The 25,000-nt window shown below is 37.3% G+C and overlaps 4 protein-coding genes across 5 annotated transcripts in view; 2 read left to right on the top strand and 2 right to left on the bottom strand.

Moving 5' to 3' along the window:
* Positions 1 to 8,306, top strand: part of LOC127647925 (NACHT, LRR and PYD domains-containing protein 1 homolog) — a 249,836-nt gene extending 241,530 nt beyond the window's left edge. Inside the window, exon 16 of the mRNA XM_052132470.1 lies at positions 8,137 to 8,306. Within this exon, the coding sequence (XP_051988430.1) occupies positions 8,137 to 8,140 (4 nt within the window). The 3' untranslated portion in view covers positions 8,141 to 8,306. The remainder of the gene's footprint in view (positions 1 to 8,136) is intronic.
* Positions 1 to 25,000, bottom strand: part of LOC127648178 (histone H3) — a 1,095,985-nt gene that overhangs the window by 831,029 nt on the left and 239,956 nt on the right. The gene's annotated exons all lie outside the window — the stretch shown is intronic.
* LOC127648099 (uncharacterized) overlaps positions 1 to 25,000 on the top strand; it is a 259,510-nt gene that overhangs the window by 69,071 nt on the left and 165,439 nt on the right. The gene's annotated exons all lie outside the window — the stretch shown is intronic.
* Positions 20,588 to 25,000, bottom strand: part of LOC127648162 (uncharacterized) — a 6,418-nt gene continuing 2,005 nt past the window's right edge. Inside the window, exons 3-8 of one of the 2 annotated variants that reach the window (XM_052132757.1) lie at positions 24,189 to 24,403; positions 24,137 to 24,158; positions 23,112 to 23,168; positions 22,153 to 22,194; positions 21,124 to 21,167; positions 20,588 to 20,781 (exon numbers count right to left, since the gene is read on the bottom strand). In XM_052132757.1, coding sequence (XP_051988717.1) covers positions 21,145 to 21,167; positions 22,153 to 22,194; positions 23,112 to 23,168; positions 24,137 to 24,158; positions 24,189 to 24,403 — 359 coding nt within the window. In that variant the 3' untranslated portion in view covers positions 20,588 to 20,781; positions 21,124 to 21,144. Of the gene's footprint in view, positions 20,782 to 21,123; positions 21,168 to 22,152; positions 22,195 to 23,111; positions 23,169 to 24,136; positions 24,404 to 25,000 lie in introns of both variants that reach the window. The other variant, XM_052132753.1, reaches the window with a different exon arrangement.

Genomic DNA, 25,000 nt, shown 5'->3' on the forward strand with positions numbered 1-25,000 from the left:
TTTAGCATCTTGAACTTGAACACCCTGACTGAGCAATACATGCCTCGAAGATCTAAGATCGGACATAACCCCCCATCCTTCTTGGGAACCAGGAAGTATCTATGGCCTCTTTGACCAAGAGATTTTGCAGTTCTTTCCATAGTAGACATGCTTGTTCCGGTTTCACGGTAGTGGAAAGATGGGAATCAATTTTGACACTTCCTGTTGAGGGGATGTCGAGTATTCTGTGTCCTGGACTACGGCAGGAAGCAACGGAACACCAAATATTTAGCTGGAAACCACTAACACCCAAAACACCACAGGTGGTGGGAATGGAGAGGTTTCGTGGGGGTATTGGGAAAGTACAGGTGGATGTTTCATGTGCCCCGACGCCAGGGGGGCTACCCCCACAAGGCTGGGTGCAAAACCGTCAGGGTTTTCTCTTCTTTGAGATGACTACCCTGGGGTCTTGCTTTGGGGGCTGCTGAGGGCGACGAAATAGCCCCCAGTCTCTACGAGGGGGAGCACGATTTGCCATGCTTTGTTTTTGAGCCTCCCTTCTAGAAGGACTGGGGCGGGGCTTGGTGGCTGACGGCCCCTCCCCCTGAGTGCGGTGAGGAAGGAATTGACCTAAGGTCTCCACATGACTCTTCGCCTCATGGAACCTGGTGATAACTGTGTTCATAGTGTCACCAAATAAGCCAGAAGGCAAACCCAGGGCATCGAGGAGGAAATATTTGTCCTTGTCTCTGATGCCCAACAGGTTGAGCCATAAGTGTCTCTCCGTGCTGGCCAAAACATCCATAGACCGGCCAATGGCACGAGCCATCTGTTTGCTCACGTGGAGAGACAGATCCATGGCTCGACGAAGCTCTGATAAAGCCTCTTCGTCGACCGTGGTGCCCGCACTCTGGTCCTTCAACAGGTCAGCCTGGTATGCCTGTAACACTGACATAGTGTACAGGGCAGCACCAGCCTGACCTGCTGCCTTATAAGCCTTCCCCGTAGAGGTGGTCCTGCACGGCTTTGTGGCGAGAGTGGGTCTCTTTAGCGATGATGCTGAGCCAGGCGAGAGATAACCCGCAAGTGTCTCTTCTACCGGCGGCATCACTGATTACCCCCGTGCCTCAGCACCCACGATAGTCGAATATGTTGAGGTCGAGGGCATGAAGACACAGGAAGTATAAGGTTTCCTCCATGAATGAGAGAGCTTGTCATTGAGGTCATCAAAGAAAGGAAGGGACTGATATAGCATTCCCTTCCTCTTTTTTTTGGCCACCAGACAGAAATCTGTTCTAGTTTGGAGGGTTTGGGGGTCTCTTGTTCACGTGGCCAGTCTAACTGTAGCCTGGCCAGAAGACCAAGTAACCACCTCGAGTAATTCCTCAGCCGCTTTGTTATTGTGCCTGGAATGTTCAGAGGTGGATGGCTCAAAGTCCACAGACTAATCACTTGTGAAGCGATAGCGACGGACCTGTCTCTCGCTCCACAGCCAGATCCATGTGAGAGCCCCACGATGAAAGAGTGGGCGCTGGCTCTTGGAAGTAAGCGAGATGAGTGCGAAGCATTTTGACTGTAAACAGATTGCAATGCTCGCACCTGCCCTGCCCCAACACAAGAGCAGCATGCTCTTCCCCCAAACACAAAAAACAAAACTGGTGTGTTTCTGTTTCAGCCATAGAGCGTAAACACGGGAACACACACACTGCTTGCTTTGCTTCACATTCATTCTTGGAAAGGAGAAACGTTTTTTTGCGCACTGTCTAACAAATTCTAACTCCTAACAGAGGAAAATAAAGTTCTGACAGCTTGAGAAGCACAACACACACAGAGTGGTCTGAAGACAAAAGACCTGATGATGCACCTGTGGTGCAACTATTTATAGCCCTGCTACAGGTGCATCCTGTTGATGTCACCAGCAGAGGCTATAAATTCTAGTCAATTTCATTGATGTGTTGCACACATTTCACAGCTGGTCACTTCTAAAGACGTTCCCAAAGCACTAAATCAGTGCAGCATCAAAGTGTAGCTTTTTGATAGGGAACTCTCTAAACGTGCACCGAGATGCACTGGGGAGCACTGACAGTTGGACTGACCAATCCACCAATAAGAACGTTCATTTCAGATGCGATTGGATATTTGCAAACCAATCATGTTTTCTATTTCAGTAAGGGGCGGGACATTTCCAGCGTCTGACACACAAGCATCCCTGGAGAAACTATAATTTGCACTGTATATTTATTTCCCTGCTAAACGTAAATATATGTATATTTAAATGCAGTGGTGGGCCATGCATTTAAAGTCTAGGAACACAGCATAACCATGTACCCGGAAGAAACAACATTTATTGCAAGCTACATTAAATCGCCAATATTATTAGATCGATTTTTCCAAGACCTCCAAGATAATGCACTTGATAATGCATTCTATTCCCCGATATTCAGAAGATGACATTTAAGAAAACAAAACTGCAATGCTCATGTTAGCTTTGCAGGGGTTTGAATCTTATTAGAGATGTCTTCTAGAAACCCAACTGATAAACAATTCTACAGCGCTAGCATATATGCTTCAGGTGTACAATTATCAAAAGAGATTATAATGGTTTATACACCTGTTTCTGCAGGCATTTGTTAAACAAGCTTTAATATAATGTAATGTGGAAACATACTCATTTATCGACTTTGTATATCTCCTTGAGTGTCGACATGTTTGTGTGACATCATGCCTCTGCATCTTGGCAAACTCGGAGTTGATCACCGTTGCATTGCACTTTTCCTAGTGGAACTTGTAAAATCCAACTTTCCAAGTTAAATGGAACGCAGCACTACTTCTTGTCGTGGAAAATCTTTGAAGAATCTCTCTAAGATGCAAGAAAACTCTCAGAGTCCAGGGTTCCAGATGCCAAAGTTGAAGTTTATTGAGCAACCAATAAACACGAGAAGGCCAGCTGTCCGTTCTGACTCTCTTAGTCCAAAACCTCATCTTCTATACAGTTTGTTATCTGGCATTACCTCCTTTCTACGCCCCTTCATTATTTTTGTAACCAATGGATACGATTCGCCACCATTATCTCACAGAGCCTTTTGATATATTTTTACAGGTGGAAACCTGGCTTTAGTCTTTTTAAATACTTTGAGCACTGGTTGTTTTTACTCTTTATCTTCAGCTGTATTTCAAGGTCCATAGGCTCATTATTTTGTTGCAGCTGGGTGCTCTTTGTGGTCTTTGCAGCATCAACACTTTTAGTAACCTCACATGTTCTCTCCTGGGTCACACAAAGGCCAGGAAACTCATATAAGTACTTTGATTTAAAAATAAGTACTTTGATATAAAAACATACTATAATATTGAAAAATATACTATATTCTCAAAACTTGATCCGACACTGAATGCTCAAGCAGCCTTATTTATACTTAGAAAAGTCCTGATGTTGCTATAACAATGCAAAAAGCACTTACCAATTTACTTGAAGTGAAAATCAGTCCTCCTTTCCTGTTTAATAAATTAATCACTCAGTCATGCAGAACATCTCATGTTTTTAAATCCATAAGAATCTCTTTCTCAACGGCAATGACAGCAGTGATGAAAGCCGACTCCTCAGCAAGATCTCGCACTCTTTTCTTTCTAATTTGTTTTATGAAATTTTTTATTTATTTTATTTTTTTCGCTTTCAAATTACACACATCACTTAAAGCGTGATTGCGTCTCTCAAGGCCAACTAGAAGGCCTCGACCGGGACATATCCTAAAGACCACACCCACCAAGAACAAATAAATCAATCTGATTGGCTGATGAATCTGACAATCTGACATTAGATGTGCATTCATTTGCACTGTTGAGGGATTCTGTGGAAATTCTGAAAGCTCAGACTCACGTCAGTTTTTCTGCTGATAGTCAAATTGTTGTGCATCTTAATATGTGAAATCATTGGGTTAGATACTTTTGAATACCATTGGAGAAAGATGATTTTTACATTGTGTAGTTATGTCATCTACTAACAGGGACCACCAAAGTTATCCAGACAAACCTTGGCAACGAGACCATTTAAAAGGTATGTTCTGAATTTACCAACCAAATGGGCATTTGTTTACCTCTGTTGGCACTCAGCAGTGTATTGGTCTATCTTCTCTCTATATAATAGTATACAGTATAATAGGCTTGTTTGTTACTATAGTTTTAAATGATAAAACCATAAACGTTCTGTTTAAGCTATATAATTAAAATGATTTCATTTTGATTTGTATCATTTTACATGCTTATACTGGATGTGTTTATGCCCGGGACACTAGGAAGTCTTCATCCGGCCCATACTGAAACATAATCTTGACAGTTTTGGAAATTTCTCCATTTGAAATTGAATACAGAAATTGCTGGAGAATGTCATGACTTGCCTTCAGAGAATTTTGACAGAACAGAGTTTGCCGTTCTTTGACATTACACGTAATGTTCATCAACCACATATAAAAGTCACATTTAAAAATATATATTCCTTTCAAAACTGGCAGAAACAGTGAAATATGTGGCATGTAAAAAGGACTTGAGTGAGTCACACAGAGAAACACACATGACTGAAAGGGGTGGAGCAAAAACATTTTACTTTCATTTACAATACTTCCTGTACTTACATATGGAAGTGTCACATGTTCCAGTCGCTACACTTGAAAGTTATTTCAGCAACACCTGGTTTTGTTTATTCACAAGGTAAGTGTGTTTTGTGACTGAATGCAAATGAATAAGAGAAGTGTCAAACTCATTTTAGATCTCATTTAACTCATTTATGTATCTATTTTAATTCATTTTACATATCTTGTGTATGCCTCGCATCTTTCTTATTCAACTCAACATACACTGAACTTCATAATGTTGTAATAAATGATTTATAAGCTGCTCTTACATTGAGATTAAACAAAAGGGAGCACATGCAATTAACATACTGTACACAAAAGACTTTTAGAAAACATACTCATATGAATTGTATTTTTTATTATTAGTATCATGATTATGATTATTATTATTTTAAATAGAAAAATCACTGACTTTTAAGCTGCTAATATAAATTAAACTAATAATAATAATAGAATAAGAGAAAGTACTCACAGCTCTTGACTGGATAAAGTAGTTTTAAAACAAATATAAGCATGCAATTTGAGCTAAAGAAAGAAAGAAAAAACACAACATCTGTATAGGCTACAGTTAATTAATGTCTCAAATCTTACAATTAAAGGAATAAAAAAAAATATGTCATTATATATTATTTATTTACCCTCATGACTTTTATTCAAGTGACGTTAATGATGTAGTCGCCATATTAGATTTTGAGAGTTGATCAATGAATAAAAAAAATATATTTTGTTCGTCACAGAAAGTGATCGTATGACTTCAGAAGAATTGGAATATAATCCTTGTGTCATACTGATTACTCTTACTAGACTTTTATAGGGTTTTTGTCCTTTCTGGAACTTCACTTGCGAAGTTCAGTGATGACCAATGTCTTTCAGTACAAAAAAGTCGACTGCCGATTAGCACTAATTGAAAAATAAACGCATTGCATTACCAGTGCTTGGGGCAATTTAACATGATATATTTCAGCCGTGAATATTTTAACTAAATATTCAATAATAAATATTCACCTTCTAAATTTCAGTTCCAAAATATTTACTTTTTAAAATGTCATCTTTATTTTTTGACATGTAATATTCAGTCCATTATACAGTATGTCTCTTTCAGTTTCACCTCTATAATTTCAGTGGTTCAGTTGGAAATTCAAACTTGCAAATGCTGAAATTGCAGGAAAACCAGTAAAATGCCGATGCACAATCTTCACTTGATGGTATTAACCTTCTCCTATTGATTAAGGATACTCATTGAAAGCAATACGCTTGATGTCCATGACACATTACACACACTAGAAGGTGCTTTTGGAGTCTATATAGTGGCATGCAGGACTCTTGAGTAAATGGCAGTATTTAACACCTTGTGTATTGTAAATAATATAATGATATATTCTTAAAATAATTGTTTAAGAAATAAAATAATACAAATGCAAACGGGCAACAACAAAAAAAAACCTTGGTGTCCCCTTCAAAAATTGCTCTTGAGAATTGTTATGTTAATTGTCCCCCCCAACATTTTGATGAAATTTTCGCCCCTGCTTGGACGAATTGGAATCTGAGGAGATGAAAACTTTTACATGGCATTTGACTCAAGGTGTAGAAGACTTCTCTAAAATCTCTAAAAGTCGACTGGAGAATAAATCCAGATGTGAAGTTGTGGAGTGCATGATTGATCATTATCGTACAGATGGTGCCGCTCAACTCACTCTGATCATCTTGGAAAAAATGAAAAAGAACAATCTTGCTGAACAACTGCTGGCGAAGCTTCGTGTGAATGGTATATTTGATATTATAGGTATTTCTATAATGTCTTTAGGCACATACATTCAACAGCTTTCAATTGATCATATGTAGAGTTTAAAATGTTATATTACACTGGTTTGCAGTTTCTGTAGATATAAAATATACAAATATCTTAGATGTTAATTACTGCACTTTTTTCTTCATTTTTAATATCCTCAGTGAATAATCATATGATTTAGGAATCACCTTTTAATGTTCATACAAAGCACTGATGGTCAAAATATGTTGTCATTAAAAAGCGTTACGCCCTTTTCATCCACCCAGGTCATCAGTGTACGGAGGCCTTGCAGTCCAAATGTACTAATGAGACGTTTTCAACTCAGAAACAAGAGAGATGCAAATATGGTAAACTATTGGTATTCACACTTAGACACTTATAACATTTTTATATGTATTTATTTATTTTGCTTTAGTGATCTGGAATCTATCCGATCATGAAAAGACACATTCGGGATTGCAGTCTAATCACACACAATAGATTAAACTGAAATAATTCTGGTGGTTTAAGCCACTTTCACAGACTTAATCCAGTAACTAAGTATATTAATAATTAATACAAAATAAATAAATAATAATAAAAAATATGCTTATTTGAAACATGGTTGTTTAAGCTGTGAATATTTTAATTTAAATGATTTTGCACAAAACTCCATCATTAATAAATGAATAAAAAAATAAACATTCACCTTCGTAAGTTCAGATCCAAACATTTATTTATTTAATTTCTCTTTCAAATTCACTTTCAAAATTTTAAGCTTTAAATTTAGTTGAAAAATAAGGAAATTCAATCTTGCACATCATGGCTTTGCAGGAAAAGCAGTAGAGTGCCGATGCAACAGGGAAAGATCCTCACCAAATAAACCTTTATGGTTTTCAAAATTTCACCTGGATTGTAGTCCATTGTTTTTAAATTAGTGATATTCAGAGTTCTAAAAAGTGTCAAACGTCCCATAATCAGGCTGCTTTTGTGTGGGTTTTTCCTAATGTTGTTTACAGTGTCTTTTCATCTCAGGTGCTGAGTTTGTGGAGAAGCACAGAACTGACTTGATCAACAGAGTTTCTCTGGTGGAGCCCATTGCAGATGACCTGAAAGCTCAGATTGGTGATGAGAAATACACAATCATCTTACAATCAGGAACATCCCATAAGAAAATGAGAAATCTTCTGTCTTTCCTGACAACACCTACACTGAAAGAGAAACTTTACCAAAGCCTTTTAAAACATGAGTCCTACCTTGTAGATGATTTGGAAAATTCTGTGTAAGAGAGTTCATTTACTCTTTTATTGTATTATTATTACTATTATTATGGTCCAATATTAATTATATGCATTTAACAAAGAACTCACTTAAAATAAAATAAACATTTGATCAAATGCACTTATTGTGAACATGCTATATGTGTTCTGTGAAATTCTCACTTATATTTTGAGATTCACATGTTTGTTGTTACCGAGGTTGGGGTAGGGTAAGTGTTAGGGGTCAACAGTGTAATTACAGATGTTATTTCATGCAGGTACTTTAAATATAAGTAAAATGTCATTTTGATTCTGGAAATGACTCAGATCATCTTGTTCAAAACTTTACATATTATTGGTGCTTAATACCGTGTGTTGCCTCCTCAAACATCAATGACTGTGAACTATTGAACAGAACCTCATTGTTGAATTAAATCTTTACCATGTAAATGACCATCTGACCAATGTTTTTGTATCATCCTTTTTTCTCTCCCCTCTGCTGTAGCTGACTGGAATACATAATCTTCATCTGTAAGAGCACCTGAGACTGGATGGCAGAAATCAAGTTCAGTGAACATGTGAAGATTCTTGTGCATCTAAAGTTTGAATAGATCAGACCAGCTGGCATCTAAGAACACTTCACCATGAGCTTTTAAAATCCATCATGGATGTGAAATGGACTATGTATGGTGCTCCATTATTTACACACACTGTAAAAAATGTCTGTAGATTTTACGGTGAAAAACTGCTAAACCATGACAGTAAAAGACCGTAAAACGATAAATGGTTTAATTCAGTTTTAGTAACAATGAAACACCGTAAATGTATTTATCAGCCAAAACCGTATTTTGGACAGTTTTTTGGGGGGAAAAATACATTACTCCACTGTAAAATACAATGGCACCGTATTTGTAACAAAAATATACCGTAATATATATATATATACAAGCCATCACTGTAATTTTTGCATTTATTTTTTGTAAAAAATACATTTCCTCACTGTTAAATGTATTAAACACATATCTCTAACAAAAATATACCGTAATATATATACTAGTCAACACTGTAATTTTTACATTTAAATTTTGTAAAAAATACTTTTTCTCACTGTTAAACGTATTAAACACTGTATATCTAACAAAATATACCGTAATATACATATACGAGCCATCACTGTAATTCTTGCATTTATTTTTTGTAAAAAATACTTTTTATCACTGTTTAACATAATGGCCATGCCATGTTGGATGTACTGCTACTTCTGCTTCCCGGTTAAACAAAACATCGGAAAGGAGGTGACCTAAGGTGGGGCGAATGATGCCTGGGGCCATTTGTACTGACACCCACCTGTCAATCAAGCGGTCACACTGATAATTATGCATAACTTTAAGCCTTAATAAGATTCAGATGTCCAGACTCTGGCCTGACATACTAACACTCCTGACAGACATACCACCAGAGACTTAGGATGCGGTCGAATAGTGAAAAAATGTTGCTATTTTGCCTTTCCTAACCACTTCCTTGACCTTGATGGAAAACGTCACGGAAAGATGTGAAGGAGAATTCATAAGGAGTTAGGAGAAGACGACCACGGTGTTCAGAGAATCCAACTGCATGCACTAGACTACGTCATGATGCGACGGTGAATGTTATTGACGTGATCTGTGGTAAAACTACAAAGCTCTGGAGATGGACTACAAAACGCTCATCTGAGATACTTACTAGATATGTTCTTACTGTGTTTTTAATGCAGGAAATATAAACGTGGAAAACCCTGTGAAAAATATGACTTCATTATCAACATCAGAATTCAATAATAAATGAATATTGCCCACCTGTCACAGAAGTCAGTGTTTGTTACGCTTGTATGGTCGCTCACCCTCCTGTCCACTCATATAAACATATTAGCAAGTCATGGCAAAAATATATGATTAATCAGCAACGGTAACTTCATGATGATCTGCAGGACGCTGGATGTCACAGTTAGAAACAGTTTTTACTGTGCGTGAACGCAGCTCGACAGTCAACAACAGAACACACTTCATGATCAACATTTTTACATCAGGTCAACACGTATGTTGATATTCACATTCTCTCTGCTGCAGTCTGCATCACACTGTTTAAATACATTGTTATTGTCTTTCTTATGTCTGGTTGTGAATGACCGAACGGAGGAGGAATTGTGGTAATTCCACTTAGTTAGGAAGGTTCCTAAGCAAAATTGACTATTCAGCCGCACCCTTAGCCTCTGTGAGCCACTAGATTAGCTAACATTACAACACATGTACCACACGGAAACTTCTACGAACTGTCGTATCAAAGCTCCAACAGACTCTCTGTACTTCCAGTGTGGCAGTGTGGACAAAAAAGAGGGTGAGGGTGACAGCACATGCTTGTGCGTGTAGCATGTAGCCACAACTGTCGTGTGCAGTCATTTGCTACATTTTTTAAAATTTGCTGAGAGAGAAAGAAAGAGAGAGAGAGAAAGAAAGAAAGAGCGAGAGTTAGGGGAATTTGAGGCTTTACTTGTAAATGTATTTAGAGTTACAAATGTCATGAATATAATTTTCATAATCACCAATTAATCTGTTTAATATATATATATATATATATATATATATATATATGTGTGTATACAGGTCCTTCTCAAAAAATTAGCATATTGTGATAAAGGTCATTATTTTCCATAATGTAATGATAAAAATTAAACTTTCATATATTTTAGATTCATTGCACACCAACTGAAATATTTCAGGTCTTTTATTGTTTTAATACTGATGATTTTGGCATACAGCTCATGAAAACCCAAAATTCCTATCTCAAAAAATTAGCATATCATGAAAAGGGTCTCTAAACGAGCTATTAACCTAATCATCTGAATCAACTAATTAACTCTAAACACCTGCAAAAGATTCCTGAGGCTTTTAAAAACTCCCAGCCTGTTTCATTACTCAAAACCGCAATCATGGGTAAGACTGCCGACCTGACTGCTGTCCAGAAGGCCATCATTGACACCCTCAAGCAAGAGGGTAAGACACAGAAAGAAATTTCTTAACAAATAGGCTGTTCCCAGAGTGCTGTATCAAGGCACCTCAGTGGGAAGTCTGTGGGAAGGAAAAAGTGTGGCAAAAAACGCTGCACAACGAGAAGAGGTGACCGGACCCCGAGGAAGATTGTGGAGAAGGACCGATTCCAGACCTTGGGGGACCTGCGGAAGCAGTGGACTGAGTCTGGAGTAGAAACATCCCCGCATTCCCCAGGTCAAGCCACTTTTGAACCAGAAACAGCGGCAGAAGCGCCTGACCTGGGCTACAGAGAAGCAGCACTGGACTGTTGCTCAGTGGTCCAAAGTACTTTTTCGGATGAAAGCAAATTTTGCATGTCATTCGGAAATCAAGGTGCCAGAGTCTGGAGGAAGACTGGGGAGAAGGAAATGCCAAAATGCCTGAAGTCCAGTGTCAAGTACCCACAGTCAGTGATGGTCTGGGGTGCCATGTCAGCTGCTGGTGTTGGTCCACTGTGTTTTATCAAGGGCAGGGTCAATGCAGCTAGCTATCAGGAGATTTTGGAGCACTTCATGCTTCCATCTGCTGAAAAGCTTTATGGAGATGAAGATTTCATTTTTCAGCACGACCTGGCACCTGCTCACAGTGCCAAAACCACTGGTAAATGGTTTACTGACCATGGTATTACTGTGCTCAATTGGCCTGCCAACTCTCCTGACCTGAACCCCATAGAGAATCTGTGGGATATTGTGAAGAGAAAGTTGAGAGACGCAAGACCCAACACTCTGGATGAGCTTAAGGCCGCTATCGAAGCATCCTGGGCCTCCATAACACCTCAGCAGTGCCACAGGCTGATTGCCTCCATGCCACGCCGCATTGAAGCAGTCATTTCTGCAAAAGGATTCCCGACCAAGTATTGAGTGCATAACTGAACATAATTATTTTAAGGTTGACTTTTTTTTGGGTATTAAAAACACTTCTTTTATTGGTCGGATGAAATATGCTAATTTTTTGAGATAGGAATTTTGGGTTTTCATGAGGTGTATGCCAAAATCATCAGTATTAAAACAATAAAAGACCTGAAATATTTCAGTTGGTGTGCAATGAATCTAAAATATATGAAAGTTTAATTTTTATCATTACATTATGGAAAATAATGACCTTTATCACAATATGCTAATTTTTTGAGAAGGACCTGTATAGAGAGAGAGATAATATCTTTCACAAGAAATGAACAGGTTGTAGGCTTGAAGTTTGCATTTATAGATGGTGCAATATTGTGAAAAGTTTAAAAAAAAAAAAGTTTAAAAAGAACTTGCACTTGTTTTTTCTGATTTTTTTATTTTGCAGTAACCCTGTTCAATAACCACCAAAGGTAAAGATAATTGTGTTTAGTAAAATAAAACACATCAGAGTTTTTGAGTTTTAATTTGTTGAAAGAAAGGGCGCCTGAATTTAAACACTGTTTGCATCTTTACGCGGCGTCCAATCAGCGCCTTGCATTTGGCTCCGCTACCAGTTGAAGTAACGGCAGCACAGCGTCGAAACTTTATGGACTTGTCTGTACTTGTGATTTTGGATTCAGCTCATTTTCAGCGTTTTACTACAGTAAGGTTTATGTTTTATATGATTTTTAGGTTACGTTTTATGATTGATATTTCCCTGTTTGACCTGTAAGATGTATTCTTGTTGTGTTTGTGGAGAATCTGTTCATTCTCTTAAGGCGTATGTTGTACATTGTAAACTGCATCGCAATGAACCCCGTTGTATTTTCAAGTGTGTGGAAATTGGCTGTAAGCAGGTATTTTCTAGATATACATCATTAAAATCGCACTTCTATCGCCACCATAGTGCTGTGTCGTCGGTTGCTCCGGATCATGCTAACGTTATGGCTTTAGCTACACTGAAGTGCACGGTTGCACTTTGTGAGCGCCAGTGTGACGGAGTCAGGGAGTTGGTTGCTCACCTTAAGGAGCACATAGCAGAGGGATGTCCCGTAAACTGCCCAGTGAGAGGATGCAAACCTTACTGTTTACTGTGAAATCTTCATTTACTTCTCATATGTCCAGAAAACACAGACATTGTTCAGTAAATGTGATTTGTGGCCAGTTCAGGGATACAAACTCAGAAAGGCCTTCTACAAATGAGCAAAACATCCCTACCGTGCACGAAACTGCCAGTGTATCAGTTGTTGCTGAAGACACTTTTGGGGACTTGTACCTCAGAAATGTGTGTTTATTTTACATAAAACTTCAGGGGCAACTTCTTATTCCAGCATCTACTATTCAAACCATTGTTGAAGAGATTCAAAACATACATGAGATGGGACACACATATACACTGAACAGATTAAACTTGCTTCTGAAAGATTTGTCAGTATCAGATGAAGAGATTGTAAAAATCTGTGATACAGTGAAGGACTCTGACTTGTTCTCAGCTTGCCACACAGGGCCTATGAGAACAGCATACTCCAGAGCACAGTGTTTTAAAGAAATGTTTAAATATGTTGAGCCCAAAAGGGTGTTTCTAGGCAGAGATGAGAACAGAACAGAAAGATTTGCGTTCTACGTTCCTTTGTTAAACACACTGAAGAATATGTTACAATCAGGGCTCATGTCAGCAGCTCCTTATGATAATGCTGTTTCAAAACCAGATGTTCCCTGTGACTGCCATGATGGTAAGGTGTTTAAATAAAACACCTTTTTTCAGGAAAATGCATCTTGCCTTAAGCTGATATTATACCAGGATGCATTTGAGGTGGTGAAAAAGCAAAAAAGAAGCACAAAGTTTTGGCTGTGTACTTCTCACTATTAAATTTGCCCCCACATCTTCGATCAAATGTTGATCACATGCAGCTGGTTTTGCTGTGTAGAGAGAAGGACTTTAAAGACTTCGGCCATGCCAAGGTTTTTTCAGAGCTACTGGCTGACTTGAAACTACTGAAGGAGAATGGGATAGCAATGGCAGATGAATCTGTTGTTAAAAGGACTCTCTACTGCATTGCTGGAGACAACTTGGGATGCACTGGTGGCTTTACTGAAAATTTCAGTTCTTCACAATATTTCTGCAGATACTGTCTCATTTCTCGAACTCAATTTCAGGGGGATGACCCAATTTCTTGTGGACCAGAGCGAACCCCTGAAAGTTACAAGTCAGCAGTGGATCAGTTACAAGCTGAAGACGTGGCGGATGTTCATGGAGTAAAGTTCAGGTCAGAATTTAATTCCTTGAAACACTTTGATGTTTGTCTGCCTGGTTTGCCCCCGTGTCTTGGTCATGACATCTTTGAGGGTGTCCTCTCTTATGATGTTGCACTTTACCTGAGGTACTTTATTAAAAAAAAGAGATGGTTCACATACACTATTTTGAACAGACGCATTAAGCAGTTCAAATATGGATCTGTAGATGCGTCCTCCAAGCCATGTGAGGCCAGTCCTAAAACACTGCGACTTTCTGGTCATGCTGTACAAAACTGGAACTTTTTACGACTGTTGCCTTTAATCATTGGACACAGAGTAGAAGACGCACAAGATGATGTGTGGCAATTAACTCTGCAACTAAAGGACATAGTTGACTTGATTTGCGCTCAAAACATTTCTGAGCCACAAGTTCTTTACCTGGATGCTCTCATTCAGGAATATTTAGATTCCAGAAGGCAAGGTTTCCAGATACCAACTTGAGACCAAAGCATCATTATTTGCGCCACTACCCAGGACTGATTTTGAAATTTGGCCCACTGATGAGACTATGGACTATGCGCTTTGAAAGTAAGCATAGTTACTTTAAAAGATGTGCAAGGCATTTGAAAAACTTTAAAAACCTGTGTCTCACTCTTTCAGAAAGACATCAGATGTTTCAGGCCTATCTTTCAGCTGGGTCAGTGAGTCCTCCAGCCTTGCTTATGAAAGAAGGCGTGCCTTTCTACTCTGAGCTTTACAGTGAACAAGTTAAAGACGCAGTCTTGCAATTTGGCTTCACTGAAATAAATACAAAGATTCCTGTAGATGTGCAGTATAATGGGATAATATACAAGAAGGGGCAATTTGTTGTCACTAGGAATGATGACTCGGTGGAGTTCGGTGAACTCATCTTCCTTGTAGTTAAAGATGATACTGCACTTCATTTTCTGATGAGAGTATATTCAGCAGAATTCCTTCCACACTACCACATGTACTCAGTGAAAAATGACAGTGGAAGATTGCAGTGCCTACACATTAACGAACTGATTGACATGTGGCCATTATCATTTTACATGAAAAATGGATACCAGATAGTTCAACCCAGTCTCAGGGCAGTTCGTGACATTGTCACGAAATTTAATCTACTGATTCGTGTTCATGGACACGAGTTTCCCCATTTTTTCGTGTCACTCAGCACGACTTTCAATCTAATGTATTTCAATGTGACGTATTTTTCGTGCCTGCACCACGTTTTTCTTCCGAGAGCACACTATTGTTTTTTCTCAATTGCTATTCATTTTGCAAACTTTAAGAGCTACATTACTCAACATTTAATCAAGAGATTTTAATCCTCGTTTTTTGCTTTATATTCGGTAGGCTACTCAACATTAATCTATTTTTTCGTGTCCAAAGGGCACACATATCCTTCTTTTTTTTCCGTGTCACTCAGCACGACTTTCAATGTATTTCAATGGGACGTATTTTTCGTGCCTGCACCACGTCTTTCTTCCGAGAGCACACTATTGTTTTTTCACAATTGTTATTCATTTTGTAAACTTTAAGGGCTACATTACTCAACATTTAATCAGGTGATTTTAATCCTCGTTTTTATTGCTTTATATTCGGTAGGTTACTCAACATGAATCTATTGATTCGTGTCTATGGGCACGAATATTCTTCTTTTTTTTTCCGTGTCACTCAGCACGACTTTCAATCTAATGTATTTTAATGGAGCGTATGCACCACGTCTTTCCTTCGAGAGCACACTATTGTTTTTTCCTCAAATGTTAGGCTATTCCTTTTGCAAACTTTAAGGGCTACATTACTCAACATCTAATCAGGATATTTTAATCCTTGTTGTATTGCTTTATATTCGGTTGGCTACTCAACACGAATTGATTCGTGTCCTTCAGCACGAATTTTCTTCTTTTTTTCGTGCCACACAACACAAATTTCAATCTAATGTATTTCAAAGGGACGTATTTTACGTGCCTGCACCACGTCTTTCTTTGCAACATGGTCTCACCGCTATTCGTCACATGCCGTTTGGTCATTTCCCCTCACGTCCAAAGCCGACGTTGAGGGTACCCCTATTCGATCACTTGACAACGGAGAGGGTCGTCCGATAGATTTGAGTGCAAATCCCTCATCTTTGAATTTTGAACTTTGATTATTTTTCTAACCCTAACTCTTTTTCCTCTCTTTTTATATAATTTTGGGCTACATTAAAATTACATAATTACAGGACGGTATATTTTCTATATGCTTAAAACATGCCTTAATTTAGGTGGGATATTTTATAATTGCCGATGGTATTTCGATTTGCAATGGCTTATAGTGAGCCTAGCTACTTTGCTTTTTTGCACTACAAAAAGAAAAAAGAATAGCCTACTTTTATAGAACTTTCATCCCAATACTGATTATGAAGTTGTAATAAATTAATTATATAGCCTACTGCAGAAATGTTTATATTGCTTTATATGGACATATCCTTTGGCAAAGAGATGGATGCATTCTGGGAATTGATATGTGTTTACATGTAATGGCTACATACTCGTGTTTCCTTCACTTCGACATTTACGCTGACCCCTTTGAAATTTTGAGCACGGATATAAAATATTAAGACTGTACTTTTTAATTATGATTGATATTTTGGCGCAATTTTGTGCAATACGTCACTGTGTGCGACCATCGCAGAAACCATTGCCCAGCGCGATTCCACCACGGTAAGTCAGCTTACAACAGTCTATGAGCAAAATGAATTCATAAGCATTTACACGTCCAAAATTAATACAATTACGAGTTTATAAAAAAACATTTTCTAGGCCTAGATATAGGTTCTAGATGTGTGTGTGTGTGTGTGTATATATATATATATATATACACACATATATATTATATATATATATATATATATATATATATATATATATACACACACACACACACACACACACACACATATATATATATATATATATATACACACACACACACACACACATATATATATATATATATATATATATGTATAGTGTATTATTGTATTTTTAAAATTAGTGTTGGAGTTTAGTTTACAATGTGTGATTTTGAGCATGAAATTAAATGTTTTGCCAATTGTGTGTTGTAGCTGTGTTGGTGTGTTAAGAGTTTAGGAAATTTGTTAAAAGTACAGAACAAATTGTCATAGCGATTGTAAAAAACTGTAAATATAGTATAATGTACAATGTACACCTACAACACACAATTGGCAAAACATTTAATTTCATGCTCAAAATCACACATTGTAAACTAAACTCCAACACTAATTTTAAAAATACAATAATACACTAGCAACATTACACAATGTCTACCAAAACACTGCAAACATGTCTCAAAATCAAATAATTTTTCAAAACTCTAACATATGTTCTCGTCCAACAGGAAGATTTAATCAATCGTAGCACAATGTCATAAAAACACAAACATCAGATGGAATTATAGAAACTGCATTATTTTATATGTGTCAGGTCTTATACAACAGACAGTATATTGTATTGATCATAGATTGTGTTTTGCACTGCAGTTTCTTTTGAAGCCTCTCTACATTTTTGTTTTGTTGGGTTTAGGTCTTTTGCTGCAGAAATTCAATAAAAAAAGACCCATCTCAGAGTGCTTTATAGAATGTACGGTTAATGAAAAAATGAAGACAGAGACAGAATTGCTGCAATAAAGACTTTATTTGCAAAAGGACATTACTGCAAGATAACAAAAATATGCAATATAGCTGCCATTTTACAGTATTATGTGAAAATACAAAATATATGAACAGAAAAAGGACCAGAAGAATAAAAAAAAAGAAGAAAAGAAATAGTCATCTTCTAATCTGCCCGGTCTTCTGCATTTGGCCACATGTTCTCATCCATATTACACCTGATATCTTCTCTGGCAAGGCATCGTGGGAAGAATCTTTTGGCATGCCTTATCCACCCCTGGCAGTGTTCAGCTGTGATGTCTTGGCATGCAGCATCCATTGCATCTAGGAGGGACATTTGGTCCTGTGGATGATGGTCAAAAACCTTCCATCTCCAGGATGAGAAAAACTCCTCAATGGGGTTGAGGAAAGGGGAGTAAGGAACAAGGAAAAGGGACATCATCCTAGGATGGGCGTCAAACCATGCTGTGACTGCACGGGAATGGTGGAAGGCCACATTGTCGCACTACTCTCCCTTGCCCTTGTCCCACTCCTCTCCATTGTCCTGTTATACGTCTTCCTCTACCTAGTGCAGACATTTTTCTTTCTTTCTTTTGTTGCTCTATATTGTTCCCTTTCCACAAAACATCAGCCCAAAAGGTCCTCTTTTACATTATACCATATGGTCATGCGATTGAAAGAACCTCAACACCTGAGTGTGTTTCCTAGATTGGAATCAGCTGTGATTTATATATGTGCATGATTCAATCAGCTGTTTCTCAGTAACAATACAATAAAATACAGAGGATATATTTGTGTTTCAATTCACAATATAAACAGACTTTAGCCTGTAAGGTTAGGTTTAGAACATGGTGTTATCTGTTCTGACATACAGTGTTAAAGCATTGGTACATTTGGCAGTAAAAATCCATTGTTTTGGTCTTGTTTGAGCTTGTATGTAAAATTGTATGCATTTTGTGTTAAAGCAACAAGAAATGTGTTAATAGTATAGCTTACACAGACAGATGTAGTGCTAACTGTGTTAAGAGTTTTGGTAAATTGTTAAAAGTATTGAAAAATCTGTCATAGCAATCGTAAAAAACTGATCAAGATGAAAACACAATCGCGAGGCTATCAGGTCATTGAGTAGGCTATAGCCTTGACTGTTATTGTAGTTGTAGAACAATCAGGGCCGTCTCCAATGTACACTATTTACAGTTTTTTTCCAACTGCTTGCACACATTTTCAAAACTATGTCACCTTTTTTCAAAACTTTCGTAAAACTGCACACACAAAATTGTGTGTAGCCTAGTGTTTTGAAAAAAGTGTTTTATGCCATTGAAAACTGAGTCAAAGGCTGAGAAATAGTTTATTGTTTTTGGAGATGTGGTGTGCAGTTTAGCACTTTGAGTGAGAGGTTTCAAAAAATCGTGTGAAATAAAAAAGATTTTGTGTGTAAGCAGTTGGGGAAAAAAACTGTATAAACTACAATTCCCACGAGAGACGCGCCATTGAACTTCTTACAAAGTGTACAAATCAGTCACCATACTTGTAGTTCTTCTGGTTTCCCGACCAGGAATAATGTTATAAATATTTGTACTAGTATTCTATATTAAGAAACATACATTATACAGCCGAAACATACATTATGCTATATTTATATATGATTAGGATGAAGAAAAAAATCGCCAAGACTTCAAATCTGTGGTTTTAGCTGGTAGGCTACAGTAGACATGAATTCAAGGTTGTCGGCGGGAGTTATGCTAACGTTACCCTTCAAAGAGCGACTTTTAAAAAAAAAAGTTTTATTTAACATTGTTTATTTATTTAATTATGGCCTGAAAATGTTTGCTTTACCAACTGATGAATGTAATAAACTGCCACTTATAAATATGTCAGCATTAGATGCAATAAGTATACAAACAATACCCTAATATTGAAGAATTCCAAAATGTGTGAAATAGGCTACTCTCCAGATCAAGACCTTCTCAATAAATCAATATTTGGCTTTTTAACTAGTGACAAAAACTGTTCAGTTCTAGAAGATAAAATCATTTATTTTATTTGGATGAATTAGTCTGTTTATCAGATTTACCAATTGCTATAATTTGTTTGTCAAGAACAATAGATAAAATTGAACTGCAAGCAAAAACTTGGGGCCACTGTTTCAAATATGTGAGTGGCTCCTCCCCTAACAAATGTAACCTCACTCTAATTTTTTTTATAAAACTTGAGAGCCCTGATTAAATTATATATGCTAACCTAAATTTTTATTAAAAAAGAATCCACTTGTAAAGTTTAACAAATTTCACATATAAATATGCTCAGTGTAGTCTGTTTATTTTCTCAACCACTTCATCCTCATATTGTTTTATATTAAATTTAAGTATGGAAAAGTAAATACAAAAATTATCATCTTTTGCAAGTGTTATTGTAGTGTATTTGTGTTCTTTCACAAAAATATAAGTGAAAATATTGCAAATGCTTATTTATTGCTTAATTACTCACTAGAGGCTTAAAGAATGATCAAACAAATTTATTGACAAGGTGCATAACAAATTGAAACTATATAGTCTTTGGCAATTGGACCACATCAAGACATCATTCTTTTAAGAGAAATGCATGATATGAAAAGGGATATCCCCTACATGGAGCCGACACTGGTGGTGGTGAAGGGGTGAGTAGCAATGCTGAGATCTAGATGAATGTGGAGCTCTTCTCCTGATGAGCACAGTGGAGGGACCTACTGTTTGACACGATTGGCTCAAGAGGGTTGAGATGAAAATACATTTGGTTTAAGACATAAAACACCCAGTCAGCTGATGAGTTTGGAGTAGAAGAGAGTGAGAGAGACACACAATGTAAAAGATATGATATGAAGGACAGTCTTATTTGTTGAACTTCATATTTTAGCTTCATGTCAAACAAGCCATAAGGCTGTATTTCTTAACAGTGGACTGTGAGGTTAAGTGAACTTGAAAAGCACAGAAAACAGTGCAATTTATAATCATGAAATATGAAACATGCTTTTGAATAACATCTGAAATAGAAAAATCAGTTGGATTAAGTACATTTCTAGTACATTCCCTTCCGAGATTAAATTCCAGGTCATATTCTTGGAGATGTTCCCCTTTTCAATACTACAGAAAGATGAGATATGACTTCAAATGCAGCACAGAAACAATTTAATAAATAGCCTGAAACCAAAATGGAGTTATAAATATACATTTTATTTATTTTCATTATTTTGGAGTGAATCCTTTGGCTGCCAGGACTGGGCCCACTGCTCACCACTAAAAACAGAAGGGATTTTTTTTCTGTTACTGGTTGGGGTTTACAATAAACTTAAAACATTACCGAACATGTCTTTTATAAGTATAAGTTTCATTTTCCGTCTATGAAGGACCACCTCCTTCATGCATGCATTAATGGTGGTGGTCCTTCATAGATGGAAAATGAAACTGTTATACTTATAAAAGACATGTTCGGTAATGATGTGTGCTTCACACTTAAAAGGCTTGTTTAATCTGAAACAGAACAGATTAATAAAAAAATTGTAGCAAAAAAGAAAAAGTTTAAGTAAATAAATAATGTATGCATTAATTCATAAAGCAGAAGAACAGAATAATACATACCATACTGGACAGGACTCCCAGTCAACCAGCATTTCTGCTTTGCCCTAATGTAAGAAAAGACAAAAAATAAAATCCATTCTTAGCATAAGGCTATTATGTCTGATTATAGGCATTGAGTTTCATTGATTTTCAGAAGACACTCCTTCATAAACTGTAATTCAAAAAGACTGAACACATAAAAAGTATCTACCTAACAAATATGGTATGTATAATATGTATTTGTCCAAAACACACGGAAGTTTCTAAATCATATATTACACTCTGCATACTGCCTACACTCTGCAGTTCCTTTATGACTGTCTAACCTTCCTCACTCTTTCTCTTACTACACTCCTGATGGGGAAAACCTCTAGGCGAGTGTGGTAGGAGCAATCTGTGAACATCAAAAACACATTTCAAATATTTCTTAGATAGTTAGATTAGGAACAAAATAAACACAACTATGAAGACTTAAGTAGTGACCAGACTTGCAAGGAAGACAAGTGATGTTTATCACTAATCAAAACATGTATCATGTAACCAAATTACTCTCGGTTCCAATGTGGTATGCTTGCTTGAATAACCATACTACTGCTAAGCCACAGCTCACAACTAAGAACCCTCCACTGCTGCTACTTCTACTATTTGGCAATGCATTTTGGTCAAATTTGACTAATTAAGCCTGTTGGATTTTATAGCTTGTCAATTGTAATAATCTCAATAATACTAATCATTCCTATTCTATATCTATTATGAATAATCATGGTTACGTGTGCTACGCTGGACTAGCTGGACTGGTCACGACATTTACATACAGTATTGTTGCCCTGTTGTTGATTTGACTGCTTGTATTGTAAATATTGTATTTATTTGTAAGTCACTTTGGATAAAAGCGTTTGCTAAATAATTCATTAAATAAATAAAATTGTGAATACCGGAAATTGTCTGTTGTAGTAGTTAAAAAAATAAGCAATTGAACTGAAGCGAATTAACAGGGGTTAAGTTGCAATGTTTAGCAAAGTATGAATCATTGCATTTACATGCACTTACTCTTTTGGTGCCTTTTCCTTTCAGGCATATGCCTTGGTCCCCCTGTGGGATATAAGATTACAGTCCAGTCATATATCCACTCAGAAAAAGAAAAAAAAACACATTTACAATAATTAGACAAAATGCACTTTGTGATGTCTTTTCAACATAAATATGTGTCCCTGGTGTGTCTAGACACCCCTGAAATATGAGAAAAGACCATCCTCTCAGTTGATGTGTGTGCAAACACGCTGTTTAATTTGGCTCCAGATTTTACATCACATGCAGGCTCATTGGAAAATAGTAATCATAGTAGGCTTATAGAATACTCCATCTAAAATGACCTGTTTCAGACAGGGTCTGCATAAAGGACCAGTTTAAGATAAGTAAGGACTTTTATAGGATCATGCAAAGCTACTCTAGTGGAGTATCAGAATAAAAATATAGAACTGGAAATTAGCATAATAGGTCCCCTTTAAATTCTATTGAAGTAATTAATTTACTTATTAGAGAATCTGCTTGACTAATGAGTTCCTTTGAGTTTCATAGTTACCAAGCTATGGTAACAGTTATCAGAACCACCAATAATTACCCTAATAATAATAATAATAATTCATTACATTTATATAGCGCTTTTCTGGGTACTCAAAGCGCTTTACATTGAAGGGGGGGAATCTCCTCAACCACCACCAATGTGCAGCATCCACCTGGATGATGCGACGGCAGCCATATTGCGCCAGTACGCTCACCACACACCAGCTTACTGGTGGAGAGGAGACAGTGATGAAGCCAATCAGTATATGGGGATGATTAGGAGGCCATGATGGACAGAGGCCACAGGGCAAATTTGGCCAGGATGCCGGGGTTACACCCCACCGCACCCTACTTTTTTGAAGGACACCCTGGGATTTATAATAACCACAGAGAGTCAGGACCTCAGTTTAACATCTCATCCGAAGGACGGACAAACATTTACATACCTGACTTTTTTTTTTTTCGCTTTGAGACTGTGCCCCTGGCTGACCCTGTGAAGACATCTGTGGGTTTGGAGAAAGAAAATTACTCATATACCAAATAAATCTTTAACTAATTATTTAAAATACTTGAAGATCACAACATCGCACAAGTGTGGAAGTACATGTATTAATAGGTGTAAAGTACATGCATTCTTATTGCGATTGAATTAAGGTTGCTCCATTAACTCCACGTGTTTCATTTTCTCGTTTATGTCCATCCTGTTTGTGATAATCCTAATTTGTTTCAACAAGCGCTGATCCTGCGCTGACTTGTTCAGGGAACGCAAGGGGTGGGAGAATGGTTAAGTTAAGTGTTCATGGGACACTGACATTCCCAATTATTTTGAATATTAAATTTATCCTAATATCTTTAATAATAAAATTTGGCCTATTAATTTCAGCATTTGATTAGTAGTACTTATTTTACTTTTAGATTTATAATAGACTCACAAAATTCCTTCCAACAGCCCTAGTACAGAATCAGATAGACTTATCATCTATCTAATTATGTAATATCAGAACAACTTTTCTAGCAGATTATCCATTGAAAATGAGAACCCTGTAGGTGATGATACACAAGGCAACTTTTTGAGCAATGTTGCTGGGCAATGTTGCCGGGCAATGTTGCCGTCAACGGGCAACCAGATGAGACACAGGACCCACAACCCATCTAAATTATCCAGATAGAAATGTGTTGCCCATTTTCAATGGGAAAGTGCCCAAGGAACAATCCCTCAGCAAGATTGCCCAGCAACATTGCTCAAAAAGTTTCCCTGTGTATCATCACCTAGTGAGTTTTACTTTATCAAGCAGAAAAAAAGTTATAGCATGGTGTGTTTGAGGTCATTTCGTTGAAAAGAGCCCTAACCTGCATCAAGCTCTATGGGGGAAAAACACTAGAAGTCAAGTAAAGTTAAGGTAACCCATGGGTCAAACACTTTTGGCCTTTACAAATATAAACTGTAACTCTTTAAATTTGTTCTAATTACCTTGCCCCTCCGTGGATTCCGCCTGCTCCACTTGACCCTCCGTGGATTCCACCTGCTCCACTTGACCCTCCGTGGATTCCGCCTGCTCCACTTGACACTCCGTGGATTCCGCCTGCTCCACTTGCCCCTCTGTGGATTCCACCTGCTCCACTTGCCCCTCCGTGGATTCCACCTGCTCCACTTGCCCCTCCGTGGATTCCGCCTCGCAGGGTGTGAGCTGCAGAGTAATCAGCTGATCCTCATTGCCACTGGAATCCTGGGTCCATCCTGTGCAAGTTAAACAAGTGTTGTGTTTTGCTTATTTAAAACATAGAGGTTAACCATAAGCTTGATATGTACCTGTTTTAACTGTTAGGTAAATGTGTTTGAATAATATATACCAAATTTTGGATTGCAGGAGAACTATTGAGAGTCTACTGGATGTATTAGATATCTGTAATATATTTGATTGATTTTCTATGACAATAACCAATACAATCTTTAAGTCAGGAAAATAAAACCCAGAGTGCTCATAATATCTATTGAAAAAATGACAAGTATAAAATTTGTTTACAGTCTGGGTCAAACTATTCAGTTAAGACTAGACAGCGTGCGCTAAAAAACTTTGGGCTTTATACCTCAAAGTTAGTAGCAATGTAAGTTTGTGGTGTATCCAGCAAAAATGTGATGGTTTTCTTTTTCTTTGTGTTATTTCTGTTAATGATCTACATTTCTAGCACTGTCCTCGATATTGTTTCAATGAGTATATATAGATTCATTATCATTTGATTCATTGACCCAGTGACCAAAACGGGTCTTTGCAAATGTAATGTGTTCAATTAGTATGTCACTCCAAAAATTGATGTGGTCAGTGTGCTTTAAACA

This window comes from Xyrauchen texanus, chromosome 1 (genome assembly GCF_025860055.1).
Source record: "Xyrauchen texanus isolate HMW12.3.18 chromosome 1, RBS_HiC_50CHRs, whole genome shotgun sequence".
NCBI classification, from domain to species: Eukaryota; Metazoa; Chordata; class Actinopteri; order Cypriniformes; family Catostomidae; genus Xyrauchen; species Xyrauchen texanus.